The 25311-nt window shown below is 40.4% G+C and overlaps 1 protein-coding gene across 7 annotated transcripts in view; it reads left to right on the forward strand.

Moving 5' to 3' along the window:
- SEMA5A (semaphorin 5A) overlaps positions 1-25311 on the forward strand; it is a 498071-nt gene that overhangs the window by 401445 nt on the left and 71315 nt on the right. For all 7 annotated transcript variants that reach the window (XM_042806859.1, XM_042806857.1, XM_042806861.1 and 4 more), the window contains 4 exons: positions 7164-7281; positions 12839-13020; positions 15382-15525; positions 25127-25274. In XM_042806859.1, coding sequence (XP_042662793.1) covers positions 7164-7281; positions 12839-13020; positions 15382-15525; positions 25127-25274 — 592 coding nt within the window. The remainder of the gene's footprint in view (positions 1-7163; positions 7282-12838; positions 13021-15381; positions 15526-25126; positions 25275-25311) is intronic.

A 25311-nucleotide genomic window follows, 5' to 3' on the forward strand; every position in this document is an offset into this window, starting at 1 on the left:
CATAATTTTCCCAGACTGGGATAAACCGTAATTCCGTCTGCAAGACTAGATTATAAGCACATTTTAAAAATGGGAAATCTGTGTTTAGATAATAGATATGCTGCAAAATTATCTTCCATTGGTGCAGACTTATGAGAACATTAGTAAAATCAGCAGAACTATGAAATAAACACAGTTGAAAGTTTTCCTTACTCCAAAGAAATACAATATTAGACCCATCATGGGGAGACAATCAGCTGAAGCTCTACAGATCTGAGGTTGACCTGTATTTCTTTCTTGCTCTGTAAAGACCAAGGTTTTTTGCAGAAAGTGTCTTTGTCTATCTGGCCAACAAAATGCATGAGAGACAAACCAAGCATTTACATTTTGCTGCACCTGAAATATTTAGTCACAACTCTTTGGTGATCTCCGCATGTATGTGTTGTATTGTGAGCATACATTTTTGGCAAACAAGAAGGAATTTTGATAAACAGGTAGAATTTTACAGCCTGCTCCCAATGCATTTCTTGAAGTAGCCTTGTGAGGAAAATGAAAATGTCTTTTCCTTTTAGTTTGCAAAGTTGTAAGAAAACCAAATGAACTTGGCTACACATTTGCAAATTAGATTTTATTAGTAGGGTATTTTTTTAAACAAAGAAGTGAGCTAAGAAATAAAAATTTAAAACAGGCATGTGGTTTTCGTATGTCATGATGTAATTAATTTCTTTGCTTTATAATTTTGTAGAAATTCTAAGTTCAGTGTAGTTACTGTTATTTGCTTCTTGAAAATCACCTGACAAGTTTAAAGCAACCCACTTTCCAAGAGATCATTTCACTACTCATTTGATATTCGGCAAGTATATTATCTGGAAACAGAAGTTAAGGGGAGTAGACAGTAGAAAGAAAGAAAACAGAGAAAAGGCAAATCTGGAAGGTTTTTTATTATAAAATAATTTAACGTATCACATACTGGACTGCTACTCAGTCAGGCCAGCACCTACCCTGTGCATTTTGGCTTACAGTGCTCTGTGTTACATACCAGTCATTTTCTCATGAGAAATATTTGCAGCTCCCTTAACATTCTATAATCTTTTTTTGTGGACGTTTTCATTTATTTGAAATTTTACATAAAATTAATACCTGAGGTGAGAGTCCACTATTGACCTGAATGTATGAGAGAGAGAGAGAATATTCTTGATGCAGCAGTGTAAAGAGTGGGCAAGACTCCAGGACAGGAGTTTGGATGCTCCAGTTCTACAATCCCAAACTGAGTGGCTTTGAAGGCTGTTTGCTCCTCACAGGGCATTGTCAAGGCCAGTGGAGCTATCTACAGCTCCTGACGGAACAAGAGGTAATGGTGCCCTTGAAATGCTGGGATACCTGCTATCTAGTTAGTGCTTTGAAGGAGTCAAGTTGTACATCCTAAATCTGGGTCTGCTATCTTTATAATTGATTCATAGTCTAGTATAAAGTTAACCTCAACATTTAAGTTCAAAGGAACCTATGTTACAGCTGACTAAAAGGACATGGCAGTTGTGTACCCTGTTCACGTTTATATCCACTAAAGATGATCAGGTCTTCTAAAGACATGGGGATGCCATATGGAAGCAAATGTGTCCAGCCTGGGCAATCACTGTTACTACTGTTCTGATATAGCTACACATAAACTTCTGGGAAAATCCCCAAATCTGTTGGTTTTGGGTTGCCTTGCCACTTAGGTAGCTCAGATGTTCAACTCCTGTTTGCAAAGCACAGATTTGCAAGCTCTAGTTTTGGCCCATCAAAAGGGCCTTGAAATCTCTAGCTGCACTTGGTGGTCCCAGCATTTCAAGGCTCCTACCTCCTAATCAGAGGGCTGGGAACGCTGTCTTGGCTGATTGACATGGGTGGGGACCTCAGATGTTATTTCTTTACAATGAGTGGCAAGCTTGCATTCTCTCATGAAGAGTGTGCTCTGAAAGTTGTCTTTTGCATTTCTTCCAAGTAGAGCCACTTGGAAGTGCCAATATTCAGAGAATTGTATGTTATAAACAACTTTATTAAACAAATTATACATAAATTCCCAATTCTGGATTTGAAGGGAAAAGCTTGTAGATTTAAGGCTAATTTTGTCAGTGCATGTTGCAAGATTGAATTGTACCTAGATGGATTTTGGTTGTCTTACAGTATTTCAAGTAAGAGGAAGCAACAGTAGTCCACACAGAGTGACTGAGATGGTTAAAGAGTTTGATTTTTCTTAATGGAACATGCAAGGGTTAAGCAGTATTCTGAATATTTGACACACATCTTACTTTGAGCTCTTAGGAATTTATAAATTCTGTGCCTACCATTTATGTTGTTCTGCATCATTCTTCGTTGCACACATATATGTGTATATATCTACAAAACCAGTGGTAATGAAAACGCTGGTAGGTGCCTTTGTACAAAAGTCCAGTATCAGATTCATGTATTCATTCAGAAATGGATAGTATAGTGCATTTGGAACAGGAGACAGGCTCTTATCTTCAGCTGTCTGTTCAAATTTGCAGCGAGGAAACTGGCTTCTGTGAAGTAAGATGGTGACCCCGGTCCAGTTCCTGGTATACAAAGCATCCAGATCACAGCTGACAGTAATTGGAACTAGACAGGCATGGCTATCTCAGTAGAAACAATTGAAAGGGTCAGGAGACTGAAATATCTTCTGTTCTTCAAAATGCTGTGTGTAGCTAAGGACAGAAAACTGTTTCACTGAACAGTCTTGGAAGATGCACCTCTTATATGTATATATTCTCTGAATAAAACATTACAGCTCAAGAGGATACCTGATTAGCACTTGCGGTGTATATTGATATGGGAATATATTACTCCCCTGAAAGGAGATTTAAACATCTCTGAAATCAATGGTATCAGGATATAGCTTTTAATTGTAAGGTTTTTTTGTTCTTTGGAACACACATATCAAATTCTTTTAAGTCTAAAACTGTATGGATTTTCTTATATATTTTGCTCTGAATGGAGTTCATTTCTGACTCATTTTCTGTCTGAATAAATCATCTCAAATGTAACTGAAGTAGAGCAGTTTTGCTAGCCTTGGTGATAATTATAAAATAGTTGAAGAAAATGACCTGCTATTGCTGGCTTGCTTTAGAGGGAGGTGGCTTACAGTTCTGTTCCTAGTCAGTCAAAATCCATTGTTTCAGTGTTGCATGACTCAGGAGGCACGCTGAACCATCTCAGCCAAATTAATGCCTTGCAGGAGAGACACTCAGCCACCTATCATTTATGTTTGGTAAAAAATGTGAAATGACAACATAGAGGAAAATTAGAATCAATAAGTAGAAGTCAAAAGCTGTTGAATGTTTTTGTGGCGAGTGCTGACTTGACAGGGTAAGTGGCATCGAGAGTCTTTGAATGAACTAACTCACTTTTATTCCTGAATTTCCTTCCTGCACAAAATTGCAAGTTTTGGCAGTGCTGGGACAAATCATGTGAAGTCTTAGAGATGTGGGCTGGTGCCCACTGGGAGTAACAGACAAAACATTCATCTTCATCTCTGGTGAAACTGAGATGTAAGGTAGACTTCCAGAGACAAGATGCTATCTAACTTCCAACTTTCCTTACTTACATGGATTTGATAGCCTTTTTCTATGGTTTCTTTTGTTGTTTTCTGTACACACTGAAGCTGTTCTTACTGGTGTATCTCGACAGAGATGCATTAAAGAAGTGTTAATATGAAATTTTCATTGATGGAGGACACATAATTGTGAGTTAACAATAGTTGCTTTAAATTTCACATTTCAGATAGAACTTCTGGTATTTTCATACTTACAAGCTTTATTCTATCCTAATTTTCTCTCTGTAAACTTATTTTGTTGTCTGGGTTTTTTTTTGTTTTGGTTTTTTTTTTTTTTTTTTTTTTTTTTTTAATATAACCATAAGAGATCAAAATAATTAGCTGCTGTTATTCATTAAATTATCCCTTAAATGAAAGAAAATGGTTTTTAAAGGTGACATAATTAAGCAAATACAGATAGAAATTTACCCATCTATTACCTCTCTTCTTCTTTTCATTTAAAAGAAAAGATATCCGCTTTTCAGAGATATTGGTGATCTAGACAAGTAATCAAAAAGAAACAAATAAGAAAACCCTCTGAGATGCGAGGCAGAGGGGAGAACAGAAAAAGACTGGTATGCCAATGCCTGAGAGCAGGGCAGCTGCTTAAGCCACGTCCTGCCTTGTTTCATGAATATATCTGGCACGGTGAACTGAAATGCCAGAAAGAGGGTGATGATGCTGAACTACACTTTCATGGTACGATTCCTCTGTCTGAATATAAGATTTCAAAAATTAAACTTTTTACAAAGTAAAACTTAAATATAATAATAATGACCGGAACAATCAATTAGAATGTTACGATAAAAAAAAAAAAAGGCAAAAATAGAGTTTCTCATGTGAGGAATACTTCTCAGACAATATCTACTGTTGCTTTGTTTGGAATAGTTCATGTTTCCAGGATTAATTTATGTATTGTAGTGTAAAGAAAAAAAAAAAAAATACTGAAGACTGTTAATTCCTCATCTATGAAGGAAATCCTTTGCATTTAGCCTCATTATCTGCATGAAGTTAGCTGAGTTATTAACTTCTTAAAATCATAGTTTTCATATACTCAGTGGAACTTCGTTACTAAATTATGAAAATATTCAACTCGTTTTATCTTCCTGCAGTGCTGTCCAAACCTGCTCACTTACTGAAATGGCCACGTTCAGTGTCCACAGAGTGAGCGAATATGCTTGGTCCCAGCAGAGCAAGGACTTTTCAGAATTTTTTTAACTTTATTATTTCCACGAAGCTAGGATCTGTTCTGATACCAGGAAGTTATAAGTAAGGTCAAAATATGCTTTTAGTACCCTATTTATAACTTCTGAATGACCATTAATGAAAAGTGCAAAACATTTTGATTTGCCTGAGTGGAAAGCAATGTGGAAACGAAAGCAAAAGAGGAAGTGGGATCTAAGAGCAGAGCGGGAGAAGGATCAGCTTACTCCCGGGAAAGAGGCAGTGTGATTCTAAGTTAAAGGATATTGACTTCAGAAATATTTTATTTTTTAATAAGAAATGTCTAAAGTATAATAACTGCATTTAAAAATATTAACACTTAACATAAAGGAATAATGAAGTTGGCAAAGTGATCACTTCTACTTTGAGAAATAACACAGCTGATGTTGCCAACTGTGCATTAGGTCAGCCTTTAATTTGTTTTGTATTCTTTTTTCTAAAACCTGTGTTTTATCAGAGATACTCTGAAGAAGAACACTGAGCATCTTGTCTTGCAAACACTGAAAGACCAGGACACTTAAAACTTTCCGTAATTTTCATTAATTGTCCTCCTCACTTTCTAGTTAAATGGAAACATGTGCAGCCTGAGTTACAGAAATGCTAAGTGCTCACAGCTGCAAGAGACATCAGTGGGAAGTCTTTTCTGAACACTGAATCCCCTAAACCAAAAGCTTTATCTATGAACTGGCAGCCTAATTAGGGGTTCCTGGGGAGTTTTGGCTATTATGTCTCTTACTCTGTGCCCATTTTGCAGATGGGAACTGTCCTCCCACATAGTACTGGCAAGCCACGTTGCCAAGTGTACTGTAGAACCTGATTCTTTGACATTTATAACCACTAAGAATCCTCTGCGATGGCATTAGAGAGTAGCATATTAGGGAATTAGTAAGTCTGCAGTTTGTCTGATGTTAGCTTGAAACTACACGAGGAATGCCAGAGATAAGTAGAAATACGAATAAAACACAGGATTTGTGAGGACAGAATCACAGAAGGGTTGAGGTTGGCAGAGGCCTCTGGAGGTCATCTGGTCCAGCCTTCTGCTCACACAGGGTCACCTAGAGGCAGTGTCCCAGGACCATGTCCAGATGGCTTCGAAATATCGCCAAGGGAGGAGACTCCAGAAGTTCTCTGGGCAACCTGTGCTGGTGCTCGGTCACGCTCACAGTAAAACAGTGTTCGTGATGTTCAGATGAAACCTCCTGCGTTTCAGTTCGTGCCCATTGCCTCTGGGCCTGTCACGGGACACCACTGAAAAGACCCCGGCTCCCCCTTCTTTGCACCCTCCCTTCAGGTATTTGTACATATTGACGAAATCCCCTCTTAGCCCTCTCTTCTCCAGGCTGAACAGTCCCAGCGCTCTCAGCCTCTCCTTGTCGGAGAGGTGCTCCAGGCTTTCAGTCATCTTTGTGGCCGTTCACTGGACAGATGGGGTGAACAATTAAAGAGAGAATGATAATGCCCATGGATTTGAGTTAAACAAGAATGATCGGTCTAGCGTTTTTTTATAATTACACAAAATGTATGAATTTATTATTTTCATTAGTAATTTATAAGTATTTTTACAAGTACTAAACCAATTATATTATGCTTCACTATGATGGGGCTTCCACCTCCTTTCTTAGGTACCTTTAGCTGTGAAGCTGCAGACCTCTTTCCGGGACTGTTAGTGCTTGACCCACCAGTAGCAAGAGAAAGCTGCCATTTAATACAGAAAAGAACTTCTATTTTGTGCAGTGGGACTTCCAGAGTCTGTAGGAAGCTGGACTACCGTCCTTCTTGCGAACCTTCTTTCCTCCCCATGTGTCACTGGGAAGGAATGTCTAGGGCAGCGTGTGATATGTAAGAGATGCGATGGCAGCCATCAGCACCCATTTGAACTTACTTCCAGGGATTCTGTGGCAGTGCAAAAACAAATCAGAGAGTTTCCTAATGAATTTTTAAAGAGTAGACATTGTCATCTGATTTCTGACAAGGATAATAACTATAATTCCAAAACTGATAGAAAAGACTAAGAACTGTAACTCCTGAATTTTTTTTTACTTGGAGCAGACAACATAGTTTTTTTTTTTTTTTATGAATTGCTGTAATTCTCTAGTAATTAAGTACAATAATCAGTCTTGGTGACATACCATGCATGCAGCCAGAAATTCAGCTATGCATTTAAAAGAAACCCTAGCGTTGTGTAGGCATTCAAACTCATTTTTCTTCTGTTTTGTCATTTTATTTGTCCCATACCACAACGGGAATCAATTTCTCTATCTGTTTTAGGCGTATAAAATATGAAGAGATGCCATTTAGTTATTCAGAGATCTTTGGCTAGTACAGATGAAGATAAATGTTCATGTTTCCTGACTGCTTTCATTCATAGTGCATGCATTGGATCCCAAGACCCTTACTGTGGCTGGGACATGGTGATGAAGAAATGCACAACGCTGGAAGAAAGTCTGAGCATGAGTCAATGGGAGCAAAGCATTACTGTGTGTCCAGTAAGTCCAAACACATTCATTTATCTCTTGCAATTTTTGACTCCATGTGAATTTAATGAAAATGAGCTGGCATAGATTTTTCAATCTCAGAAAACTGTATTTAATCCCAGTTTCTTCAGGCTTTACCGTCAGATTTTAACAGAATATTTAGGGTTTTTTCTAATTCTTATCAAACATTTACATAATATGATCAAATTATTTATAGTATTGTCAAAGGGTAATTGTGTTTTACCTGTAATGTCTGTATTTCCACCTTGAAAACAGATGTTCACTAAGAGTAGAGATATTGATATGTTTTTCTCTGCAGGATTTTTCTCCATTTTGTACTTTGAAAAAAATTTAATCACTAGTGTCATAATCTTTTCTTTTAGGATCATTATTGCTACTATAAAAGGCCATATAACGTTTTTCCGAGTCCATGAGTTGGAAGGATGAACTGTATGAGTTAAGTCTCACCCACATAAATGACAGGAGTGGTAATTATAATAAACTTAGTGTTAATATTTGCAGTGGCTTAACACTTCTCTTTAAAAATTATTTTGTCTAAATTGAGTATAATAAAAAACAAACAACAAAGTTGATTTTTATGCCTCCCTTTTTAATGTGTTTCCAGTGTTATTTTAATATTCATTCTTTTCCCTCACTCCGAAGAGTACAAAAAGAGGGCTAAGAAGGATCTTCCTAGTGCAACCGAGCTCTTTCCTTTGGAGGCTCACGCTGCTTTGTCTTTGCTTTCTGCCCATGAAGAGGGAGCCTTTCCGGCTCAATTCCACTTTCATCGCTAATAAGGATTTCGTGAACTTCTCCCAGCTTGCCACTGGAGCCCACGCGACTGTGAATTTATAATCATATGATGTCCGTGTTCTGTTCTCCACGTGTTTAACAAGCTCCTTTTAACATCTTACTGGCATTTCTCTCTCTTAAGCTGGGCTTTATTTAGTGAACTAGAGATATGCAAAATTAGTATAAAATTCTTCCATCTTTCACTTGTGACCTCTGCATGCGTTGCAGCAGCCTCATAGGTACAAATCACTACACTCATTCTGAGGTCCTTGAGAAGTAGCTCCCGTGTTCTGTCTGTGTTTGACATGAAATAGTAATTTTTTTAAACAACATCTTGTCCTGTCCTTTGCATCCATGCGCTCGCATAATGTCCTAATAAAAAAGGCTTGCATTGAATTCATCTGCATTAGCATTTTAACTCCAATCAGGAGCAATTTTGGGGCAACTGCTCTGATTTTTCCCATCTACTATTTTTTGGTTCATATCACAAAGCAGTCTTGAAGCACACAAGCAGCATTACTTTAAGTTAAGCCAGAACTGTGCTGCAACTGCTACTATGTATTTGATCCATGGCCACAGCTAGTCCAAAATAAAGCCCACAAAAGACATATGGTGTATGTGTCAGGTCTTCAATACCAACTGTTTTATGTTCCAGAGTTGCAGATTATGTGCATACCACTTGCTAATATAGACATAGCCATTGTCTCACAGAAAGTCTGGATTCAGTCGCTACTACAGTCCTTGCCTGCCTGATTGGCAAGTAACTAGACGTGCTGTGCAGTATATTCATTCCCAGTTACATGGATATATCATATCTCCCTGCAGTAATCCCACAGGCTGCACGTGGTTATGTGGAGAGTTTGCTGGTGACCTAGTTGGGTTGCTGTATTCCAAAGAATTACTGGAATGGGTTGATGTTTGCATGAGCAGTCTGCCTACTGCTTAGTATTTGAATCTTAGTATTAGCCCTTATTTTATTCTGTAGATGCAAAACATGAGGCCAAGAGGGGCTGAAGGGGGAGGGAGGAATGGTCTAGAAAGCAAAATTCAATTCTGTTCCATTCAACTGGAAAAACAAGTATTTCGTATCTGTTATATGACAGTTGTGTAGGATATGAGAGTCTAGTCAAAGCACGGGATCACCAAAGGATCGCTCAGAAATTCATCCACAGCTGTGAGATTTATACTGCATATCAGAGAGGAAAAGATTTAGTGAGCCTCCAAAGGAATTCTGGAGTTGAGCAGATTGAGATTCCATAATATAAGGAAAATTTTAGAATTAACTGTCTAAATTGAAAAGTGTGGTTTTACCATTTACTGTCTTAAACCTCTGAACTCTAAGTAACACATTATTGAACAAATTTGAAAACTTCATAGAAACTTTCCTTTAAAATAACACTGTATTCTGGAAAACTGCAATCGATTACAGTTTTGCTTAGCGAGGCTTTCAAATATTTGTTTTTATAGCATTTTAATGTGCTGTATTCACAGCATATATAAGCCAAGATGTAATGAATTTCATTTTTGTAGACAGCTGAGCTATGTGCATCCTTGACATTTGCTATATACATTTAAGATAATGTTGCAGGCAGAACATAACAGAATATTAGAAACCTTCTACCCTCCCTCTTTTGGCTCCAACTGGTTCCAATATCTTAATTGTTAGTAAAACTACACTGATCTTTTTAACACTGTAGAAAATCTGTGAAATTAATGCATGACCAGTGTTTCTTCTAAACTTGGATCAGAGAGAGGTCTGTTCGTACACTAGTCTAGCCCCAAATTAAAAGTGACTGGTTGCACCTGAGAAATTATTTCCTATGGAATTATTCATACATCTGAATATTTATAAGCACGTCATGGTAGAGCAGGAGGAGGGCTAGGAGAGATAGCTGAGCATCTGCATTACCATCTCTCTGAACTTTGAAGATCATTTGTGACAAATACGGTTATTTTGGTCATCTTGCTTTGATTTAATTCTCAAGTTGTTTTTTTAGGTTATTGTTTCAGTTGGCATGAGTACACCAATTGTGTATTAATATAGATAGTTAACTAATGCTGTGACACATATATCTACTTTGAACTTCTTCCAGTTGGTCAGATATCCCTACTATTCATCCAATATTTTTTATAGTAATGAAGGTTCATTGTTTTGCTGAAATATTTTCCAGAGGGACTACTTGCAATCCATCACTTAAAAATCCACTTAAAAATACATTATCAAAGATCTTTTATGAGGAAAGTGAAAATAATTTCAAAAAAGGTGGTGTTTTTTGTTTTGTTTTTTTTTTTTTTTTTTTTTTTCGTAAGTATGCAACATGAATTGGTTTTATTTTTACAGCTGTGTGCAGGGAAAGACTATAGTGTGAGATCTCACCTGAATTCATTAGCAGCTTCAGGAAGCACTCCAGAGCCACTGAATTCTGCACAAAGCAATCTCAAATGAAAGAGCTCATGGCAGATTTAAGGGCTGGGTCACTGAAGATGTGGCCTTGACTCAGAATGCACAAACCAGGAAGATGAGGTGGGTGCAGAGAGGCTCAAGACAAAGACTGATATTTGGAGGACATTAGGAAGAAAGAGATCTGCAGAAGGGAAAGGCTGACAAAACCAGCGTGGTAGAAAGTGGAGGGTAACCATGCCAGGAATGTACAACCATATTGTCTGATTGATTGTGATTTTCCCCTTGAAGTGTGTGAAATGGTGAAAGGTTGATGGGAATAGGTTCTGGTGAGAGCTAAAAAGGCCCCTCACCAGTACATTTTGCTCTCCTATAGTCCTGTAATGAAATTGTTTGATATCACTTGTGAGAGGGAGATATTAATAGAGAGACAGCGCAGGTGAGTCATGGGGAACAGCAGAGACTGCGGAGGGATGGTATTTACAGGAATAGGGGGAAAAAGAACAAGGAAGAGAAACCTGCTATCCCTGTGTCCTTCTGAGGTCAAGCTTTCAGCTAAGCTTTATAAATGCTGTCCCTGCCACTTGATATAAATCATGGTAACCATAGACAACTGCAGCTTTAGTTTGTAACTGTAGGTGCAACAATAAAGATGCTTTGGTGCAGCATAGAAAGTGGTAAAGACATTTCCACATCTCTGATATTAAATGGATTGGGGACATTTCATTGCTAGTTTGTGGACTATATATTTGATAGTCCAGCACTGTAAGAGAGAATGGGCTTCCTTGTTGCTTAACAAGAAGTATTTCCTGTTACCTTATGAAAAGCAACAGTGTCTACTCTGCGTGAGCAAAGGTTGTGAGTTATTTTCAATAAACAGCTGTCAGCAGAATTTTGAAATGATGGATTATGGTTATATCAATTGTAGCTGGCAGGGTATACACATAGCTGTTCTGTGGAGAAGCTATATCTGTGAAAAATAAATCATGAGAAATGTAATTAATAGTGAAATTATGGAATCTTTACCACAGTGGAAAGAATTAGCCAGCACCCAGCATGGCAGTGGAAACATGTCTTGTGCTGTAATCGAATCTCTTATATCTTCAAATCATTAGTGAAATGTATACTTCCCTCACCACTGTTAAAATGAAACAATGCTAAAAATAGCAAAGGGAGACACCATTTCAGATCATTCGTGACAATCTACAAGTATAGTTCCTATTTCAATATATAAGCAAATGTTACGTTCTTACACATTTGATAAAATATTCATGACTATAACTGATACATATTTCTTTTTATCTAAGAGTGACTTTGTATGCTGTTTAGTCTGCACTTGTTAGTACTGTTGTTTTGACTGGAAGTTAAAATGTGACAATCAAAAGGCAAATCCTTTGGCAATTAAGTGAAAAAGGCCATCATTTCCATTTATGATCACAGATTTGTCACAATTAACACTTTGCTAAAAGACTTGATAATATGAGAGCCTGTCTTTGTTAAGGGAGCTGAATTCCCCATGTCCAGTCCCATTATTTTTAGAAGTTCCAGTAACCATGGAGGCTGCTGCAATTTCCATTAGCACATTTTGTTTCAGCTGGACAGTAAAGATTTCTTACTAACACGTGTTATAAATGCATGATGAAAACACTCCCGTCAGGGTGAGAATGGTCTGACCTTTCCAGCCAAGGGTGCTGCGAATTGACTTCAGCAGGAGGAAACTGTCTCATCATGTAGGGTTAGGTGCTGCTTTTTGAAGATGTTTTTAGGATTTATATCTATAATTGCATCTAATGTTTAGAGAGAGTCATATTTAAAACCGCATTTCGCTTTTATGTAATAGTGCTATATGATATGTTCTTCAAAAAACTGCTGTCGAAAGAAGACGCTCACTGTGGAGATCTGAGTTTGATTCACCCACGTCTGCTGCCCTGGACTATTATCCTCTGCTGCCTCTTCCTTTTGGTCTAGATTTGGGTTTCCACAAGCATTCTTGCACGTGCTTTTTTACAGTCAGTATCCAGGTTCCTAATCAGAAGTAAATTTTAGTCAACAGGGATTACTGTCATCAGAAGATAAGCGAGGAAGTGGAACTATACTTTCTATTGGATCACTGCAGGCAAGCATGGTTGCAAAAGGTGGCGGTTAGTTGTGATTATTGCTATCACATCCATGTCCCAGATTGGTTGGAGGTGGTGGGAGTTGCGCAGCTACAGAATTTGTAAGGGGAGCTTGCCGTCTGGCGGCTGTTCCTCTCCAGTGGAGGCTTTTGTTGCTGGTGGCTGAAGGCTGTACCTCCATCTTCTGCAGAGTTAAGAGGTTGTATGAAGGAACTTTTGGGCCCCAGGTAAGCCTTTCTCCTGTGTTTCTTTCGAGATGAGGAATCTGACGGTGGATGGACATTTTGGAACATGGTCACAATGGAAACCTTGCACCCACACGGATGGCGCCAGTGTTGGCTCCTGCCTCTGCAGGACACGAGTGTGTGACAGTCCTGCTCCCCAGTGTGGAGGTTGGCTGTGTGAAGGACCAACCATGGAGATTGCCAACTGTTCCAGGTACGCAAAACAATTTCAGGTTCCATCATTTATCGCTCAGAAGTTTTTAACTTAATCCGAATAGATCCTACCCTTCGAAATCTCATCTGCAATCCACGGATCATGTTCTGTGCATGAAACAGCTCAGAGCAATGGCCACAGCAAATGAGACGTCGGGAAGTATCTCTCAGACATTGTGGGAGAGAGAATCTTTTTCTCAACTCTGTAAGACATAAAACTTTTTTTCTGGAAGTCAGAAAGTATGTGCTTTTGTGGAGGTCTCATGTCACCATTGTATTCCTCCATTCTGCCTTAGGAAAAATGTTTTTGTCATATCTTTTGGTTGTATCGTGACAGCTAGATCTGTTACTAGTCTGTATGCCACTCTTTAGCCACTCTTTTGTCTTCCTTAGGCACATAGCCGCTCCCAGAAAATACAGTGAGAGCAGATTGTTTCCAAGACTGAGAACATTGCACATTCTGAACTGCATTAAGAGTTTGTGTTTAAAACATCATACATACTTTAATTGCAAGGGGAAAGTTACATAGTGGTGCACTCTGCTTATTTTCAGTGATTCTGCTTTTTGTCTCTGCTTTTTTTTTTTTTTTTTTAATATTGGAAGCACATCATGGTAGTCAATAAAATGGATTATCCTTCTGCATAACATAACTGCAGGCTCTGCAAGTGAAAATAGTCAAATTTAGGGAAATTATTAAAACCATAACAATCTAGTATGTAACATCAGGAGCATGCTAGAAAGAGATAGGCATGCTGCGAGATACTGATCAATCAAACAACAGCTATTGGCTGTCAGGCTTAGAAGGGAATTTGAAAAATTATTTGGGACTTGATTCATGTGCTACCATTGGCAGTATTACACTACTGTTTTAACATCGTACTTCTGTTATCACTGCTATATTAGTAATTGATTCCCAGAATTCATAGATATCCAGATATTTTGTTCATTTTACCACTTGGATCAGACATTGCACTGACAGAGGTCTCTTTTGTCTGTGCTACCGGTGCTAGCTGATTATTTTTTTTCTGTTATCAACTCTTATATCTCTTTTAAGAACAAGGTGTCAAGATGAGTGAGGTTTAAACTGGCAATATTTGTGATAAATTACTTGAATAATCTTATCTAATTTTTATTACTGCATGTAATTAGTTTTAATTTTTTAAAAAATAAGTGATTTCAAACTCAAGTAAGGCACTCTTTTGACTTTTGCTTTTATGATGAAACCTCAAGAACTCACTGTAGTTTAGTTTTATTTTTCTTAATTTCTGTTTGTCTTCTAGCAATAGAAAAACTGCAGTCTAGCCATCAGGAGGTTTTGGGAACTGATGAAGTACATAGTTTTTTGCTTAGGACAGGGTATGAGTTTCCTTTTGAGATGTTTGGTCTAGTATATTTTTTCAGAGGCATTCTGCAGAGGGACAGGAGTATCCTTTCCAAAAGTTCACAAATGCAGGGTACAGTACGTGAATTCTTTTAGCTTTTTTTGTTACATTACAAATAAGGTATTGGCACATTATCAGAGCATCCTGTTGAAATTGCATTTTGACACTTACATATTACTCTTTTTCCTTTAGAATCGTAGAATTGTTTAGGTTGGAAAAGACCTTTAAGATCATCGAGTCCAACCGTTAACCTCACACTGCCAAGGCCACCACTAAACCATGTCCCTAAGCGCCACATCTACCCATCCTTTAAATACCTCCAGGGGTGGTGACCCAACCACGTCCCTGGGCAGCCTGTTCCACTGCCTGACAACCCTTTTGGTGAATAAGTTTTTCCTAATATCCAATCTAAATCTCCTCTGGCACAACATGAGGCCATTTCCTCTTGTCTTACCACTTGTTACTTGGGAGAAGAGACCAACATGCACCTCGCTACAACGTCCGTCCAGGTAGTCGTAGAGAACGATAAAGTTTGCCCTCAGCCTCCTTTTTCTCCAGGCTTTCATCACTTTCCTTTCAGAATAGGTAGCAAAACTTGACATTTTAATCTCCCTGAAAAAAGGACCCACAAATAATAATTGGAACAATACGTAATTAAGAGTTATCTTCAGAACTCTAATACAGGAGTTTGCAGATGAAGTTTACCCAGAATAAAGTCACCGAAAGCAACTGAATAGTTTCGTATCTTTGTACTTCTTGTGTAACAGCATCATTTTAGCAGTTGCTGATTCCAAAGCATGGAACACGGAAGGATCAGAGCACCTTTATTTTAGTTCAATATTCTTTAAGAAATCGAACACACTGTAGTATTAATGACTTCTACAGAAATATTAATGGGCCAGATTCTGCTGTCAGTCACACCTAATCAGCCATTCGCTATGTATAACAGATGACAGAGCCTGAGCTTTTTATTCTACCAGAAATGGAGGCTGGACACCATGGACTTCTTGGTCACCTTGTAGTACCACTTGCGGAATAGGCTTTCAAGTTCGTCAGCGTTCCTGCAGCAATCCAACCCCTCGACATGGAGGTCGCGTCTGCGTGGGACAAAATCGTGAGGAGAGGTGAGTTATCTCTTTTCCATTGTCTGCTTTAATTTATTCTGCTCAGATGTATGCCACTGGGCGTTTTCTCCTTTACCTGCCTTCTTTCTCTTTTCCCTTTCACTCTCTCTTTAACTCCACTGCTGCACAGTAGCAGTATTCCCATTAGCAAGGCCGTGGGGCTGCAGTGGTTCTTCCATCTTTCACTTAGCTGCATCCCTCCCGAGCCAGCTGAGAGCTCCTGGTAGTGCCAGAGAATTGTGCTGAAGCGATGTGCTGCTGTCCCTTGAGTCCCTGAAAATTGATTCTCCTTGAAAATTGATTGCAGTGTGTTTGAATTGTAACTTGCCCAGCCTCAAGACCTGGATTTCTGAGCAAAATATAGTAAGGTCACAGCACTATGTTACTGATGCTGCGAGTTCATTTTTTTCTGTCTTAAATGAATTAAGCTTGTGTATAACACGAAAGGAAGTTTCAAGGACTTTGTTTTACATTCAGTGAATATAATACACCTTGAACTCAAATATCTTTGAGTAAGGTTTCAGGGTTTTTTTTAAATTGTCTGTATATATATTAACCCCTGAGCAGATCAAGTCAGCTCAAATTTCGATTTCACCATCTACTGCTTTGGCACTGGGGTGGGTATTTTGCCACTAGCTCAGGATGTAAAGTTCAGGCCTCTGATTCCATTTTACATGCACCCTAATGTCTCTAATTTGTAATCTGTGTTCTCTAATTTGTAATCTGTGTTAGGAATTTTAACAGGGATTAAGTATTTATTTAAATCAGACTAGAATATATTCAGATAAAGTGCGACTCTTAGGTGCATTAGGTTGTTTCCCAAGGCCTGCCAAAAAGCTGGATAGTGAGGGACTGGTGTTGGTGTGAGAATTTGGAGTACTGTAGGCATCATCTGTTCCAAGAGATGTATGCGGATATGTTTCCTCTCACTATGCACTTGCAGCTTACTTCAGTGTTTCTGTATGGATGATTTAGTATCCTATATTACTGCTGGATGAAAACAAGATTCAGTAACCTTTATGATGAGTTTCAGTGTGGGATTTAGTTAAACACTAACTCTGGCATTTCTTCAACTGAAGAGATTCCATTGAAGGGAAGTTGCGTCACATGCTTCTGTAGTAACAGATCATCAGGAACTTGGTCTTTCTAACTAACTGTAAGGGATCAGTATCACAGAACAGATGAACACTTCTTGCTGTTTCAGAGCCATGAATGTTCATCATTTCATCACAAAGAAGAGCACTTTGTTATTTTGTAAATTACTTTCTGAAAATATGTTGCCCAACCAAAAAGCCATCACCACCAGATGTAGATTATATCTGTTATTACCTATGTAATAACAGATACACTGCCTGCACTGTCCCAGCATGAATAACAGTTACTGATTTTTTTTGAACTGAGAGGTCAGTCCAGGGCAGAACACGATGAAACTGAATATGGAAGAAAAGAGTTTAATTTTTTGGTGATGGACTATGGATGTTAATGGTCATTGTTCATACTAAATTTAACATGGAATAAATGTTCAATAAGGAGTTTCAGAGAAATACAGAAAAACATGAGAAATGCTTCCATAATTTTAGGAGAAAATGTCTGTTATTAAGACAGTAGGTGCACTAGAAAAGCATTTACAAAATGGAGAGTGTGACTTACAATGAGTTGAAGTAAGAGCAGCCCAGAAGGATTGAATTTTGATATGTAACAGATCTGAAGGAGCAGCAGGCTTATGTGGCTTTGCTTTTGTAGCCTTCAGGTTACTTGTTCCTTCCCCCTTCCTCCAGTTCAGCAGCAATCTGGGATTTATGTGTCTGTGAGCCTACTGCAGGATGCCCTTTTCTCTCATAGTTCCCTGTCGCTGTTTCCTATATCCTTGAAACACCCTTTACTCTCACCAGCCCTGCACCTTCCTCTCACTCGCTAGTTTGCTCACAGCTGACCTTCCTGCCCCTACCCTGATTTTAAGTTATCCGTGATGTGTGCTGATATTTTTAAAGTGGGGTGTTTTTAAGTGCTTTTAAAACTTATTTCCAGAAGGTGTGGTATTTTAGGAAGTTTTGTCCCGTAATTTGTAAAGCAGCTAGAGGAATGAAGCATCGGTTGTTTGCCAGGATTTTTGTCAGTGTTAGGCCAAGTACTTGGATAAATCTTCTCAGAGCTGTAGAAAGCAGAGTCTCCTGGGAAACTCGCCAGCCAGGGCCCATCCCACCACGCCTAGCAGGGGAGCAGGGTAAGCCTGGAGGTCGTGTCCAGATTCAACCAAGAGTCTAGATTGTAGGTAATATCATGGTGATGAGACAAGTCTGAGGTCCAGCTGTGGACAGGCCAGGGTTCGGATCGAGTTCAGTGGTCACCAAGTAGGTCTACAGCAACAGTTCTAAGGCCAGAAGCCAGCCCACGTGTTGAGTCTAGACCAAGGTGCTCCATGGTGGGCCAGGGAGAAGGTCCAGGGAGAGAAGGTCCAGGGAGGGAAGGTCCAGGGAGGGAAGGTCCAGGGAGGGAAGGACCAGGGAGAGAAGGTCCAGGGAGGGAAGGTCCAGGGAGAGAAGGTCCAGGGAGGGAAGGTCCAGGGAGGGAAGGTCCAGGGAGGGAAGGTCCAGGGAGAAGGTCCAGGGAGGGAAGGTCCAGGGAGAGAAGGTCCAGGGAGGGAAGGTCCAGGGAGGGAAGGTCCAGGGAGAAGGTCCAGGGAGAGAAGGTCCAGGGAGGGAAGGTCCAGGGAGGGAAGGTCCAGGGAGAAGGTCCAGGGAGGGAAGGTCCAGGGAGAGAGGGTCCAGGAAGGGAAGGTCCAGGGAGAGAAGGTCCAGGGAGGGAAGGTCCAGGGAGGGAAGGTCCAGCACTTCTCCAACAGCACAGCTCAGACAGGGGTTGAGTGTCCCTGGCAGAGCTTAAATAGAGCTCATGGGCCCACAGATGTGGGTAGAGATCCCAGGTGAGGCTGGCTGTGGCCATTAGGGCTTTACTAGTGTCCTCAAGGCTCTGACAGCTTGTAGAGAGTTTGGAGCTGTGAGGGCAATGGTGTACCAGTATTTACAGTAGTCCTAATCCACTGCTTCACTCCAGTACCGCTGGAGTTATGTCTGCACCAAATGGAAAGTTCCTTGGAAATTAGGCCCAGTACATTTAGGCAGTCTGAGCAAATATTCCACATGCAGTAACTCCTAAGAAATGTTCACCTTAATTTTGTAACCAGAGTACTGATAAGCAGCTTCTTAGATTTTCTCATTTAAATTAACCAATGCTTGTAAATAGCCTAACATTTTACTTGCTTAATGGTCCTGCTCATATGTAAAATGAGTACATGTGTAGACTTAGTAAAAATTAGAATTAGTTGATTTGCACATTGTGTGCATTTGTCTTTATAAAAGTGCATATTTATGTTACCTTCACAACTTCAGGGGCATAAATACCCGATTTAATTTCCACAGCCAACATTGTGCTAAACTCTGAAACAGCTTTTCAACGAACAGTGATTTCAGTAGAAGTCCAGTGCATAACTCCATAGAAAGCAAACACAGAAAAGGCAGCATATAGCTGAGGTAAATTCACCTGCAGATGTGAATGCATATTCAGTTTGAGAGTATTTGTTCATGTGTTAAGAGCTAAATGTTTGTCTAGGTTGTGTTTGTTCTACCTCATGAAAGCCAGGATCTTATCATGGCTAATGTATCAGGCAGCTCTGTGCTTGCTGGTCATTCCTTTGAAATCAATGGCAATATTTACCAATTTAAAGTGTCACAGATAGGTTAAGCCGTTGCATGCTCTGCTGCTAAAGGGGTGTGGGGAGTAGAAAACAGTTGTGAGTGAGCGGCAAAGACTCATATTACAAAGCAAATTTGCCTTGTAGGAATAGGTCAAAAGTGCAGCTGATGTGCATTTATACAGAACATGGAGAGGGAGTAAAAATAATATTTTAACAAAATTTGCTAATCAGACAGAATGATTTTGTAGTTAAGACTCCAGATGGAAGACATCCTGATGAATTCCTTAGGGGCTTGCTTAAAAATTTCTGTTTTTTCCTGCATGAGAAATGTTCTCTGAAGATGCTGGAAAACTCTCTAGGTTTTAGTTTACAGAGTCAACTGTATCCTGTCTTGACTTTTTCATTGAGTGAAAATGTTTGTCCCCTCCTTTCTGTGGAAGATGCTGTGGAAATGGGCTCATTAGGTCCACTGATCTCCCTCCTATCTGTGCAGAAATGAGGGACATTGGAATGGGAATCCCTTGCTTTTAGTAAGTGTAATTATCTTTTATTACATAGAAGGGAAAAAAAAAAAAAAAAAAAAAAGAAAGAAAAGAAGCATGACAAATCAGAAGTAGAAAAATTAATTGGCTGCAGATGAGGAGTAAACATTTGAAAGCCCTGGAAATTTTGGGGTGTGTAAGAAGATTAGAAACAGTACGTCTTGCCACCTTGTCTTTTGTACACACTCCTCAACAGATATTCAGAGCTTCTGGGCTTGTTTCCACAGGAAGGAGGGACTGCTGGGAGTCAGGCTCCTGCCCTGTGCAGCATTGCTCGTTTCCGTGCGGTGTGAGCAAGCCTGGTCCCCAGACACCACGAGGCTTTGGGCTTGCTGGTACTCCCACGGCTGTCTTGTCTGCCAGGAAGTGTGGGCTTCCATCCTCCTGGCTCTCTCTGCACCGTCCTCTGCTTCCACAGAAGCCCCTGGGAGCACATGCCCTGGCACCCACCACCTTCCACAGTCTCCTGGGTGGAGAATTCTGTCAATTCAGCAATTTCAGTCCAGTAAGACATGTGTGTGCATTGTGTGTGTGCCTTCAATTAAGGGAATCCAGCATTCCCATCAACCTCGGAGTATTACGTGATCCCAGTAAGTCACCAGCTGGTAATCACGAGTACCCACCACGTAACAGTATATTGCATAGGAATGGGCAGACAGTGATGAAGGTTAGTTTGGTTTTCTTAAATACATGCTAGTATAATATAGTTCAAAATTAAGAACGATGTGTTTAAATTAAGTAACATTTCTGTGGAATAAAAAAGAGACATTTGTAAACTGTCGTGCAGTCAGCCTGTGGTACTCAGTGCTGCATGGCAATACTGAAATAAATTGATGTTTCACTAAAGGTTGAGAACTTCATGGGAACAAGAATAGTAATTCCAGTTGTACTGGAATTCCTGGAGTAAACATTTAAAAATTACTGTAGGAACTAGGGGTTGTGTACACAACTGGACAGAAGATGTTCTCCCTTCCCCCATGTGACAATTCTCTTATTAGAGCACTTGCACTTGGATTCACTGCAAGGGGAAATGAGAAGGGTCACTGTACAACCCCCACATTTCTCTAGGCTGTTCTCTCTTCCGGCCTCACTGCAGTCAGATTGGGAGAGAGGGCAGTGGTTTCACAGATTCAGGTTTCTTGCATTGCATGTTTTGTTGGGTTACTGTAAAATGTTAGCTCTGTGGGTCCTGAGAACAAAATTAAGAGGGGAAGAAAGAGCAAAAGGGAAAAAGGGTTACTGAGCGACCTGAAATGCAGCCAAGAAGAGATGTAATGAAACTTGGCTCAAAGCCCCATGCTGTAACACAGCTCTCAAAGATCAGTTGCAGGGATGTCTCTAGCTGTGAAAACATACCTGATATTTTCAGAGGCTGGCTGGCTGAAATGAAAATGAGATTCTACTTGTATGCTCTGTTGTTTGGTTTGCTGTTTGGTTGGTTTTTTTTTTTTTTTTTTCTTTTCCTGAAAAATGGAAAAATTGACACTCCTGTTGTTGACTTTTTTAAAAAAAAAAAGATTTCTTAAATTGAACTTAAGTAGCTTGCGTAGACATTTTAGGGCTTATTTTCAGTTTCATCTTGTAGTCCCACTGCATCTTTAGCGTTGGTTAACAGAACTGCCAACCTTTGAAGTGCTTACTGTGTCAGTTGTTAGGTTTCTTTTCTGCCTTCTGCTTAAGTGAGAGAGCAAGTGATGGGGTACGTTGATACTAAAAGAGGCTCTGTTCAGTGTGATGAGTTTCACTGAAGTGCGATTTATCACACCTAACTTCAGGTGTTCACAAATGTGAGTGCTTACCTGTAAGACAGCTGTCTGAACTTTAGCTACGGTCTGTAGAAACCTAGTCAATACAGACTGTGGAGAACAGAGTGATTTGTCTCCTTCTACTGTATATTCCTAAATTTAGTCAAATTAATCATTCTAGTCTCCGTAGCTTGGTGTGACAAAATGTCCATTGGCTGTAATGGGAGCTTAGATGTCTGTCTCCCACTCATCCTTTACAGTCAGTGGAGAGAAATCGGTATATTGAGGGCCGTGTTTGTATGACCTACATTAGACATTTGCTTTAGGGTGACATAAAATGTTTTTAAAAGGGATGTTTCTTTCCATGAACTGTTGCTCGTGTTTAAATGAGTACTTCATTTATAGACAGCTACACTGTACATGCCTGTATTTTAAGTCAAGATGAGTCCCACCCACCCTTAATTTTACTTTTTGCACGACTGAATTTTGGCAATTGTCAGCTTCATGTCAGACTTGATTTTATCCTGTGTTTGTCCCAAATTAACTTAGCACATCTTCATTAAGAACTAATGAATTTATGCAAAATATGTACTCATTGGACTAAATAAATGGTGATGATACATCTATGTTTCATTAAGTACCTGTTCTTAACAAATAATCCCAGAGACAAACTATCAGAAACATTCACATAAATGACTGCATGTGACAAAGAATGTGTGCAGCTGTTGGAGATTTGGGGGAAGAATATCCAGGAGCAGAATATTCCTATGCATCTTTAGTGATGGCATAATGTGAACTGTGAATTGCAAATACTGAACATGCAGGAGGAAAAAAAAGGTAGTTTATGTATAAACTGCTGTCGTAGTTTGAGCTCAGAAGGCAACTGAGCACCACCCAGCTGCTCGCTTCCCCCTCCAGCATTAAGAAGGAGAAAATAAGACGGCTCAGCTCAGAGAGCAACTGAGCACCACGCAGCCGCTCACACATCCCTTCTCTTCCAGCAATGAGAAGGGACAAATGAGCCAGGCTTGGGGTTCGAGATAGGACCGGGAGGGGCAAATCACCCATTATGGTCACAGGCAAAAGGCAGACTCGTTAGGGGAAGAAAAAAAAAGAACATACATTTATTACAGACACTAACAACAACCCTTAACAGAGTAGAGCAGTGAGAAGCATTGCCACACCTTGAGAACACCTTCCCCCCACCCCTCCCTTCTTCCCGGGCTCAGCTCTGCTCCCGATATCTCTACCTCCTCCCCCAGGGGCGCAGGGGCAGGGAATGGGGGGTGCAGGCAGTGCTGCTGCTTCTGCCATCTGCGATGGGGGGAGCTGCTGGAACTTCTCCCCCTGCTCCATCGTGGTCCCCCTCTCACAGCAGACAGTCCTCCACAAACTTTCTCCAACGTGAGACCCTCCCACAGGCCGCAGCGTTCCCCACACTGCTCCATCGTGGGTCACCAACTTTCTCCGACTGGATTCCCTCCCACGGCTGCAGCCCTTCCCGAGCTGCTCCGGCGTGGGACACCCCCCCATGCTGCAATCCTCCCAGTTCTGAATTACAGCAGCGGGAGCTGCTTCTTCCCACGGAGTCCTGACCTCCTTTGGGTACAGACACCTTATTTTCCAATATGAGGCCCCTCACAGGCCATAAATCAATGTCTGCTCCACCGTAGATCTCCATGGGTGGCGGGGGGGGCCGCCCTGCCGTCTCCCCACAGGATACAGGGGGGTCTCTGCTCCGGCACACCTCCCCCCTCCTTCCTTCCTCCGTTCCTCCACTGACCTTGGTGTTCACGCAGCTGCCCCAACTCCCCCTCACCAGTCCCACTGCTCCTCACCACATCCCTTCTTAAATACGTTCTGGCAGAGGCGCAGCTGATGGGCTCAGTTTTGGTGCAGAGGTGGAGCTGACGTGGAGCTGGGGGAGCTTCGAGAAGCTTCTCCCAGGGGGCCGCCCCTATAGCCCCTTCCCCTGCCACCAAAAACCCACCCCACTCACTCAAAGCCGGGACAGCTACTGTTGAAAAACGTTTACCCAAACCAAGTGCTGAATAATTCTGAGGTAGCCTACTTACAAATATTGAGGGTTTGGGGTTTTTTGCTCAGTTTACTACTAAACAGCAGAAGAGGTCAATACAAGCTGTTAAGTTTCCTTAACTATACAGAAACACAAAACTAAATGTCAGTCTCCTATTTACCCCATTCCCAAGCTTTCAAATTTTGATGGAGTTGCTCAGATTTAGGGACAAATTCGGAATCATAGGCTCCAGCATATGTGATAAAGCTATATAACATACACAAACAAAACTTTTTTCCCATGGGACTCTGAATATGCAAGTTCCTTTGTAAGGAAGAATTTGAGCTTGAGGATCTTGGGGCTTTCTACAAAAAAATATGTGGTTATGGTTATTCTTGTTGAAAATGACAACAGTTTATACTGTCATTTCCCTTTTCATATAAAATGAATTACTGAAGTATTAGAGTCAGTTTTTATTTCAGGAGAGTGCAAAGTGATGGGAACTTATTAGAAGGGCAAGAAGAGAGTGGATTTTGGATGACTGGTGTAAAAAATGAGGAAATATTGTAACAGATTGAATTGTTTGTTCAGGACAGTCAGTAGTTGGGAAAAGCCACTCAGCTGCATCCATAAAACATTAGAGGACTCCTTCAGGATCATCTGATTTCTGAATATCTGCCATGACTTTGCTTTCCCTGGAATGACATCTTAGGCTCTTTAGGAGCTCCAGTCACGCTTGATGGTTGCCCAAATCCTCTGGAGCTGTGTAGAGGATCCTTATTAAGCAGAATATGCTACAGCTAGAGTTATTGGTTGGCACACTCAAAAAAATCAGGAATCTTAGGTTTTTCCAAAATACTTTAAAAATCACTAAAAGTTGGGACCCTCCCACATCTCTGAATGTCTTGTTACAATAATGACAACTCAGTAGTAAAAAATTCTTGGTTCCCTCCAGAACCTAGTAAGCCTCTAAATCAGTTTGCAGCCCACTAGGAAATCCCTCAAAGATTATAATAGCCAAACACACCCTTTAAAATATAAAGTAATAGCATGAAAACAGTACACTTCTTTATGAGTAGAATCAATGTTTTAGCTTTTCTTTTACCCATAAAAGCAGAGACACCGTGGAAAGCAAAAGTCGAGTTTCGCTCTCCGAAGAGGAGAGAGACGGATGCAAACCAGTGCTTAGCTGTAGGCTGGTAAAGGACTGCCCGTGTAAGTGGTTGCCTTCTGCTTGGCTGACTCACTTCTGCCCGAGCTGTACAGCCACAACTGTTTTTAATAAAGTAGTTGTCAACCTTGCTTACGTGCTCATAAGTACAATAGCGTGGTTGGTTTGCAGGGATTGTATAAAAGCACCAAGTAAAGCAAACAAATGCTTCACCCACGCAACTATGGCCTAAAGAACATCTCAGATGTTTAAACACTCTGTGCAGCGTGGCAGCTGTTAGTTCAGTACTTTGAGAATAGAAAGGGGCCCTTTAGATAAAACATTTCCCTGTAAAAACTTCTGTCATTAATAATGCAAATGAGGGACTTCTGGGGAAGGTCTTGCCTTGGTTCTAAATGGATCCCTTGCTTCCTTTTTTGCCTTTTCTCACAGGTACTGCAATGAACATTTGTTGTGCCCCCCTCATGTGTTTTGGACAGGCTGGGGTCCGTGGGAGCGCTGCACTGCTCAGTGCGGAGGGGGGATCCAGGCACGGCGTAGGATATGTGAAAATGGCCCCGACTGTCCTGGCTGCAGCGTGGTAAGTGATTCTCAGCTTTCCCTTCAGGAAATACCCC

Source organism: Tyto alba, unplaced genomic scaffold (genome assembly GCF_018691265.1).
Source record: "Tyto alba isolate M040663 unplaced genomic scaffold, T.alba_DEE_v4.0 Super-Scaffold_48, whole genome shotgun sequence".
In the NCBI taxonomy this organism is placed as follows: domain Eukaryota; kingdom Metazoa; phylum Chordata; class Aves; order Strigiformes; family Tytonidae; genus Tyto; species Tyto alba.